Source organism: Berghia stephanieae, chromosome 10, assembly GCF_034508935.2.
Source record: "Berghia stephanieae isolate SIO BIC M18660-M18661 chromosome 10, UCSD_Bste_1.3, whole genome shotgun sequence".
In the NCBI taxonomy this organism is placed as follows: Eukaryota; Metazoa; Mollusca; class Gastropoda; order Nudibranchia; family Aeolidiidae; genus Berghia; species Berghia stephanieae.
In genome coordinates, this window is record NC_088369.1 from 38,701,138 (window position 1) to 38,711,291 (window position 10,154).

Sequence of the window (10,154 nt, forward strand, 5' to 3'; positions counted from 1 at the left end):
TTATTATATTATTATTATTATTATTATTATTATTATTATTATTATTATTATTATTATTAGAAAACCAAATTCTATCAATCAGCAATCAGTCAACGATCAACATTACACAGTTGTGTGTGTTGGTACCTTATAGATAGTTCGAAGTTGACGTCACTCAGGTCTTTGTTATTGTTTTTTGCCATCCACGTTTATGAGTAATTCTCACTAAACTGTATAAACTTGACTATAAACGTTCATGGTAACACACTGTTTTTGTGAATTGGTCCTTTATACTTCCGGATGACAATGTTGTGAGCTTCTTAGCCAAGCGCATGCTATCTATATCCGGCTGGCGGATATTATGAGTTTTTCAACTAAATGCAAAGCATCAATACAGATTCATAATCATCTTCAATATAATAAGCCTAGCAACTGAATCAGACAGTTGATATTTCAGTGATTCAGTGTGTAGGCACTTATTCCAATGTTGTGACACATGGATAAATTTCACGTGAAACACTACTCGACAACAAGCTGTTTCGATAGAGATAGTCTGCGCTTGGCTTAGGAGTTCACAACATTGCCATCCGGAAGTACAACGGACCAACACACAAAAGTTTGTGTAACCATGATCGTCTATAGATAGTATGCAGATGACGTCACTCAGGCCTTTGTTATTGTTTTTGCCATCCGCGTTTGGGAGTTGTTCTCACTAAACTGTATTAACCAGACTATAAAAGTTCATGGTTACACAGAGTTTGTGTGTTGGTCCGTTATACTTCCGGATGGCAATGTTGTGAACTCCTTGGCCAAGCGCATTCTATTTATAGTCTGGTTAATACAGTTTAGTGAGCATTACTCATAAACGCGGATGGCAAAAAACAATAACAAAGGCCCGATTGACGTCATCTTCGTTCTATTTCTTTGGGTCGTAAAATGAAGAGGGATGTTCAAAATCTGGAGAGTCCGCGAAAGATAGATCGCATGAGTATGCGCTTGGCTAAGAAGCTCACTCATAACGGACCAACACACAAAACTGTGTATCCATGAACTTTTATAGTCTGGTTAATACAGTTAAGTGAGAATTACTCATAAACGTGGATGGCAAAAAAACAATAACAATGACCCGAGTGACGTCAACTTCATTCTATCTATAGATAGAATGAAAGTGACGTCACTCAGCTCTTTGTAACCATGTACTTTTTAGTCTGGTTAATACAGTTTAGTGAGAATTACTCACAATAACAAAGATCAGAATGACGTCAACTTCGAACTATCTATAGATAGAATGCGCTTGGCTAAGGAGTTCACAACATTGCCATCCGGAAGTATAACGGACCAACACACAAACTCTGTGTAACCATGAACTTTTATAGTCTGGTAAATACAGTTTAGTGAGAACAACTCACAAACGCGGATGGCAAAAACAATAACAAAGGCCTGAGTGACGTCATCTGCATACTATCTATAGCCGCTCGGTTTGTGAGTATTTATCACTACAATATTATGACACGAAGGGGTTGCATCGGAACACATGAAGACACAACGCTTTTGTTTTTCTTTCAATCGCCTATGTCAGGATCTGTGAGGCCGATTGTCTCGGGTGACAGGCAATGCTATCTATGGCTATGTCTCAGTTGCATTGAATCCGACGTTTACTCATTTGCAGGTCCGATAACCCGAATCGTTATGTTCTTGTCACATTATTACTGGAAATACTTTCAAACCAACGCAAAAAAAAATTCTCATTTATTACAATGTTAAATTAAGCCCTCAATTTCGATTGGCTATCAGACCGACAACCCACCCCCCCCCCCCTACACACACACACACACACACACACACACACACACACATACCGTTTTATTGGGGTTTTCCCCCGTTTTCGTTGTTTTTTATTTTTGTTTTTTGCTTGTTTGTTTGTTTAATTAGGGGGGGGGGGGGTGGAGAACGGTTCAGGGTTCTTAGGTTGTTGGGGGGGTTTTTTGTTGGTTTTTTTTTTTTTTTTGTAGGTTTTTTGTCTGTGTGTGTTTTGTGTGTGTGTGTGGGGGGGGGGGGGGGGGGGGGGGGCAGGTGGGGTTAATCGCCTGTAGTTGAATAATGAAAATTGCACGTAAATCTGTGGAGGGTGGAGGATGGATATTATTTGATTGTGTCATGTTCAGTGTGTGGAACGAATTCTTGGGACAACATTTTCCCACCACTGTAAAATAACACATCTTTTTTTGTTTTTTTCTTTTTTTTTTTTTTTTTTGGTACACGCTCTGATAAACAGCATATTATATTTTGCCTATGTTTAACTCTTCCTTTTTGTTATTTTTTTTCTTTAATCTTTCTTTTTTTCAACACTCCGATAATCGTTATAATTAATGAAAGAAAAAAAGGGCGGGGGAAGGGGGGGGGGGGGGGGGGGGGGGGGAGGAGAAACACAAGCAAGATTATTGTGTTCTGGGTAAGGCAAAAAGATACGTCCCAAGTTACTCAAGTGTGACAAATACATGACTATGGGCAATGACGTTGAATGTAAGAAGGCTAGTACCAATACAAAAAAAAGTTTTAAAGGAAGCCTAACCGGCGATTTGTATTGTATGAAATGAAAATTTGGTTTCACACGTGGCTTGTTTAGAAGGGGACGAGATGGGGTGTTGGGTGGGGTGGTAAAGGAACCTCTTGGAAAGCAGTAACTCACTCAATCCTAGAGATTTTTGCTTCTTTTCCAAATTAGAAATAAAAAAGTGTATTAAAAATGAGCATCGACATAGATCTTATTCAACTATTATTAACATGTAAAAACTAAAAATTCTAGCTTTGATAATAATAATAATAACATATGGTATATGGTATAGGGTAAAATAGGATAAGATCCTTTGAATGCCCTTAATATTAATAGTAATGCCATAAATCTATTGATTAAAGATTACTGTAATGATACACGTGGTAATGATAGTATTTCAACTTAAATGTACTCATATATATGTGGTGTACAAACATATGATACTACGCCTATAATTTGTCTTAGCAAAATGTAATAAATAGGCATGGGGTAAAAGTAACCCGGGTAAACTACAGATATAGTCGGTGTTAGGGTTGAGTGAGTTAAGTACATATGTTGAAATTGTGGAAGGTCTTTTGATAGAAATCTTTTTTTTTAAAAGTTGAACAGTGTTCACCTCTGTAAAAGTGTTAGGTTAAATTAATATGAAAAAAGGCTGAAGAGCTGTCTGAAGCCGGTGATCGTGAAAATACTAACGACAGAGTGAAAATGGAGAGGCTTCGTTTGTATGGGAACAATACTGACAGCGAACGTTTCGGGTACACACCCTTGGTACAGCAAAACAAGGACTGATGTCTTGACTGATTGACTGATTAATTTATTTAATGTAAGATTAATTGACCAATTGATAATGATGATAATATTTGGTGTCGAATTGCCACAATAGGATTCAATAGTCTGATGTCACGTCGCCCAGCAACGAGCAGCTTGGTTCTAACTAAAGAAAATCGGTACTTTTTATTCTCCAATTCTGGCTAGAACTGTTTCACGTGTCATGTGATCAGAATGTGTAAAAGTCAAAACATGATCAGATATTTTATTTTTTCTCCTCTGCACACACTTCTATGCTCGTTGGAGAAGTATTTCATAAGGGCGTCCGCCATTGTTCCGATAGTTTAGAACCAGTTGCTAAGTTACTATGCGTCATTACGAGGGAAGTGAACAGTAGAATTTATTGAGAACTACTCGTGTAAATGACTGGCTAAATAAAAACAATAACAAAGAGCTTAGTGACGTCAACTTCGTTCCTTGTATAAGTCTTAATTAACTAAGGCTACGGAAGAAATCGGTTGACTTAAAACTATGTAAGATCCACAGATAACACCTCCAAGTAGTCTGTGGTAAGATCTCACGGACGGATGAGAAACAATTTCAACACCTGTTGCTCCAAGCTGCTTCTTAAGGGAGGACATTGGGCTCTGTGGATGACGTCATGTATTGTTTACTACATACGAAATCTGTTGCCATTAAGTTGAAGTTGCTCTGCGTGTGTGTAACCATGATGGCATTGTGTAAACACATTCAGCGTAAACAAAAACAAGATTGCATCAGATGATATTATCGTCTGTTGGATAAAAATATGTGTGTGTCCTTGAGATAATCAGTCGCATGGTGAAAAGTTTTGTTTTGCGGTTTTTTTTTTTTTGTTTTTTGTGTTTTTGTTTTTTTTTGGGTTTTTTTTTTTTTGCATTTTTTAAAAGCCCAATGTCTCCTGAGCATTTTAATCTTTATTTGAAGCAAATCGGGTGATTTTTCATAAGTTATGGTCAGATGCATGGGCGTGTGTGAAACCCTAATTTTGAGAAAATGGCTTCCAAATTTGACAAGAGTTGATCTTACGTATAATAATTATCTTAATTTTTTTTTTTTTTAATAAATATATTTAGAAGTAGAATTCAATTAAAATATTCCATCAATATATAGAAAAAATGTTTGATTTAACGATTTTTTATGAGAACTCATTTTCCATAAAAATTGACCTCTTGACTAAAATTGTCAATATCTCTGTTCAAAGCTTTTCCCCATGCGACTGATTATCTCAAGGACACCCACATATGCTTAAGCGCTAACCCACACCGGAGACCGACTCCGACGACCCGGCACTGTTGTCTCAGCCGTCTTCCGGATAAAGACGTCGGGCACGGACAAAATACTCGCTAGGAATAAAGAGAAGAGCCGCTAGACCTACCCATACCAAGCACCCGACGTCCTCTGTCTTTTTTTTTTTTCCTCTCGAGATGCTGCGCTCTAATTCCGCAGTTAATGTCCATGCCTCGCAGCCATATATTAATTTGTACAGTTTTGTTTTTATTTCGAAACTGGACTTTTCGATTGGACTTTTATCATATTTTGTCAGTCTCGTTAGTGTTGCTGTTGACATTCATATTTTTGCCTTAATCTCAGTTGTACTGGTACCGTCCCTGGTTAGCAGAACACCCAAGTATTTAAATGTTGACATTTCCTCGAGTTTTTCATTATCGATTGAAATTCCTGCATCATTTCTGCTGTTTACCAGTATCTGAGACTTTTCTGTACTTTTTTTTCCATGCTGTATTGCATTGTTTTATGTGCGAGTGAGTCAGTTATGTCTTGTAGTTTTTGTTCGCTTCCAGCCATGAGGTCTCTTTTGTCAGCAAAACGCAAATTAAAACAGTTTCCGTCCCCCAATTGACACAGAGGTTTGATGATTTTCGAGAGCTTCGCTCTTCATTTTCTCTAGGAACACGTTGAAAAGCATTGGGGAGAGTATGCAGCCTTGTCTGACGCCCACAGTTGTCCGGAAGAACTCACCAAGCTAATTGTAATTGAGAACTGCACTTGACACAGTACTAGAGACTGCTTCGATTATTTGGATTAGACCCTCTCCGAAGCCATAAATGCGTTGTGTATCCCACAACCCGTCATGCCATACTCCGTCAAATGCTTTCCGGAAGTCTATGAAATTGTGAAATAGTTCTTTTTGGTGATGAAGGAATTTTTCTGTCAGAATTCTGTTATTGAAGACTTGTTGTACTGTGCTCCTTCCACCTCGAAAACCAACTTGTTCCTCTGCAAGGATATTTTCGGTTTTTTGTTTCATTCTGTTTAGTACAATCCGCAGAAGTATTTTACTTGGGTGGCTAATGAGACTTATGGTCCTATAGTTCCTGCACTTTTTCAGATCTCCCTTTTTTTTTGGAGGGGTGGGGGGGGGGGGGGGTTAATCAGGGATTGTGTCCAGTCTTTCGGCATAGAATTGTCAATGCCTCCACTGTCTCCTCTCCACCATTTTAAATTATTTCTGCTGGAATGTTATGTTATCTATTCCAGGGGATTTGTTGGAGCTTGAACCCTGGATTGCTGCCTCAACCTCATGTTTCATTATTCTTGGTGCGTCTGGGTGATTACCGACGTGCACTTATTTACAGGTCTGATACACGAATTCCTTATGTGCTCATTGTTGTTATGGAAATCTTTTAAAAAATGACGCAAAATATTGTCCATTATAACAATGTTAAACTAGGCCCATAAGAGGGTTCGGATGTCAGACCTGCGTATATGTACACGTCGGTAATTACCAAGGTTTCAATGGATGTATTGTTATAGATTTTGAGCCAATTTTGCAGTTGGGCAGACAGATTATTGTCGATTTTGTGTCTATTTTCTCTCTTCAAAGTTCAAGTAAGTAATAAACATTAAAAAAAAAAAAAAAATACCACGCCAACTCTAACACTGATAATTTTACCGAACTTCTTACAACCTGAAAACATTGCATTGCCCTTAAAATGGTCACGATCACGGGAAATAATCCATGTTTTTTAAAAAATATGAGTAATTGACCAATACGAGTTAGACCCCCTCTTTACCTTGATGTGAGCCGACGTGAACTTATATTACACTCATTACACATTTAACGAGAGTGTAATTCTAATGGTTTCCATCCTTACTCTACATATTTGATAAATGGCTCGGAATAGAGAAGGAGATTGGTAAACAAATAAAACCTTGCAATTATATCATTTTAAAATATAAAAATCGAAATTTTCCATATTAATCTAATCCGAAGGGAAACCCAAGTTCGTTAACTCCAATCAACTTAGTTGTGCCCGTCATTCCTATTCACAACAATCACAATCACACACTAAGAATCTTGCTTCACACACAGATGTTACAGAAAGATAATCCCAAAAATATGAATAACAAACTTGAAACGTAAGTTCTGTTTAATTTTCAATATATTCTCTGTTTCAGATTAAGCTTATTTAAAGCCGGAAAAAAATACCTAACTGAAACTGATCGTAAATGCAAGCTTGGACTATAATCGGACCAATGACAACGTGAATAGTAGTGAATGAGAATGTTCTCGAGTGTTTAGGCACTTTGATAAAATTTTCAAACTCAAAATATCTTGATTTGACTCAGTCAGGGGGATGGGACTTGAAAAAACATAAAATTTGATACCTTATTTGTTTCTCTACGACCTACGGTGCCAGAGTTATTTATATTTTTCTATTGAAATTTTTTGTCAATTTTACAGAGAGAATCTGTGATCTCACTGCTGCCTCAAAACCAGCATCTCGCGGCGATCGGGAAATTTTGAGTTTTACAGTCAACATGGCCCACTTATTGTTTTCAGTAATTTAGTTTCAATTAAAAAATAAATGGCAAGTGTTAGGTATCATTTTAATGGTCAGAAAATAAGCTTTATTTTCATCTAAATAATTTTCATGGATGGAAAGTATGGAAAAAATTAAGGATAAATGAAAATGGAAAAAATATGAGGTTTTTGTCCTAAAAAGTGGGGTTGATGGCGGAAAAAATAAAATAATGAGCGAGTGTATCAATTTTGATGAAATTTGGCAGAGATATTCTTCAATTAATTGTCTATCGATGTATGAAGAATAATTAAAATGTATCCATAATTTAAAAAGTTCTTATAATTCAAAAATTTATAAATTTTTATTACATAAGCTTTTTGAGAAATATAATCAGGAATTAAGAATGAAATACACCGTCAGAAAGCTTGTTTTGTGCCCTTTATAATGATACCAAAGTTAGTCACATAGGTTCACAAATAACGCCATGGTGACCAAAACAGTAAAGGGTCAAAAATAAAGTTCCAAAAAACGAGTTTCACCTTACAGTGAGCCTATCGGCGGCCACTGGACTGGAGTTATCAAAGTGCCTAGAGTGTTAGTGAGTGTGAGTGTCTACGTACACGGTAACTTTAGGCAGTTTTGTGAGCAGCAGCAGTGGGAGTCAAATTGTGACCCAACTCGCCCATAAGAAAGTTATGACTGGAAATTGCCGTTCGCTTTTACTTTTGGAAGCCGCTATTTTCACCGTATGTGGAGGGCTATATTCACTGTACGGTGATAATAGTGTAGGAGACTATTTTCACCGTGCGGTAATAACTTGATGGACGATTTTCACCGTAATCGCCTGACACACTATTTTCACCGTACAGCGATAATGGTATCTTGGTAGCTAACAGACTTCGCGGCGTTTGTATCCATGACCTCAAGTTGGGGGGGGGGGGGTGCGGCTCAAGATAGACATAGAGATTGAAATCACTTTTTCTCCAGCTCTCCCCGGTCAGGTGGAGTTGTTGTACCATTAAGGCCGCGGGTTCGAGACCCCATCGCTGCCACGAAATTGGAAAGCTTTATCTGTAACTGTAACCAATTCTGAATCTACCATCCCGCCTGTATTATTATAGCTTTGGGAGGCCTTCTGAAAGCTCATCGTGCTAAGGCAGGGAACCCAAATATTCACTCCTAAGAAAAAATACAACCTAGTACCTTTAACTACACCTAATAGGAAAACCAAACGACCTTTAGCTATCGCTAATAGAAAAAAGAATAATTAAAAAATATCAACCCTAGGACTGCTTTGCACTGCCTTTCAGTACCTCACAAATCAAAATGGCAGCCGAGAATCAAAACAATGGTCAAATTAGGAAATTTTAAACTCACAAATCTATCAAGGTTTGTTTTATATGATGACAAATTGAATAAATAAACGTCCGACAAAAGGTCCAAAGTGAAAATACAAATTGAAAGACATTCAACGAGGAGCTTTCGGGAGGCCTCCCGAGCTTCTGTTCTCGGCAAACTTTTTCTTTTTCGTCTGCACGCAGGAAGAAATTGATGTCGGATCGAATTCCGGATGCTGAGGCTACTATGTCACAGTTCGTTTCCTGGCTTCTGATTTGCTAATACATTACAGTGAAAATAGTCTGTCAGGCTATTATCAACGTTTGGTGAAAATAGTCAGTCCGAAAAGTTTTTAGGGGGGTTTAATTAAAGATGCATAACTTCGTTAAAATATTGCAGATATTTTGGTATCATTATTTTCATTACTAATCGGGCACCTAGCCTCAGGATCTACATACGCGGTAACATTTATACACGGTAACCTTGAATTTCGCCTTTAATGGGTTAAATTGTATTCTTTGATTTTTAAAAATAACACACACACGCACACACACACACACACACACATACAGAGTGAGGTCTATCCATTGCTTGTATTGTAGCGGCTGTAGAACACAAATGTGAAGAAGGAAGGGTGAGAGATATAGTTAAGGAGGAATTAAAAAGGGAAAAGTGTACATCAATTGGGAAGGATGATGAAGAAATGGTCATGCCTGAATTTGATAGAAAACAATATGGTGGTGTATGGCATCGAGGAGTATATTTCAGAAGAAAGGTCAGAAAGTGTAAGACATGATATGGAGGAAACCATCAGAATTGCAGCCATATGTAACAAAGAGATTACCCTAGAAAAAATTTAAAGAACAAGGTGACAGGGATCGCCAGATTATGAAGAGAGACTGAGGAAACTGAATTTACCAACCTTGAAATACAAAAGATATAGGGGGGGGGGGGGGAACATGATTGAACTGTACAAGATGACAAGTGATAAATATGACCAAAACCTGACAAAATTTATTAAATGGAGGAAAGATTTCGCAATACGAAAAGATACCAGAGATAACAAACTTGAAACTGCTCACACAAAGACTAAGATTGGATGTGAGAAAATACAGTTTTACCCTGAGAACAATGAAAATATGGAACAGTTTACCAGATTCTGTTGTGAATGCAAAAACCCTAAATAGCTTCAAGAGCAGACTAGACAAATTTTGGTCTGACCAAAATGTTTTGTACAATTATAAATGCGCTTTAGATTGTAAAACTGGAAGAAACTTAAATAACAAAGACGATGAAGAAATAGAGTCCGGCGAAGAGAACCTAAAAGAATATGTGTTGGAAACAATCCATACGTGTGATCCATACGTCTTACAGTCCAAGGCATCCTTCCTATGAAATATAATAATAGCAGTTTGACATTAACAATATCCACCCCTTCTTACTTATATCCATGTGATTGGAGTGGAGTAAAAAAGTATATTTCCCATGGACACAGCTCTGGCATCTTAACTCACTCAACCCTAACACCGACTGTATCCGTAGTTTACCCAGGTTACTTTTACCCTATGCCTATTTATTACATTTTTATGAGACAAATTATAGGTTTAGTATCAAAACTTATGTTTTTAGTTTTTACATGTTAATGATAGTTGAATAAAACTATCTATGTACATGCTCAATTTTAATACTTTTTTTTCCAATTTTGA

General features: G+C 37.2%; 2 protein-coding genes across 2 annotated transcripts in view; both read left to right on the plus strand.

Moving 5' to 3' along the window:
- The window catches only part of LOC144981101 (uncharacterized), an 860,429-nt gene that overhangs the window by 523,545 nt on the left and 326,730 nt on the right, over positions 1–10,154 (plus strand). The window lies entirely within an intron of this gene.
- LOC144981094 (eukaryotic translation initiation factor 4E type 2-like) overlaps positions 6,585–10,154 on the plus strand; it is a 13,495-nt gene continuing 9,925 nt past the window's right edge. Inside the window, exon 1 of the mRNA XM_078929218.1 lies at positions 6,585–6,724. Coding sequence (XP_078785344.1) covers positions 6,678–6,724 — 47 coding nt within the window. The 5' untranslated portion in view covers positions 6,585–6,677. The remainder of the gene's footprint in view (positions 6,725–10,154) is intronic.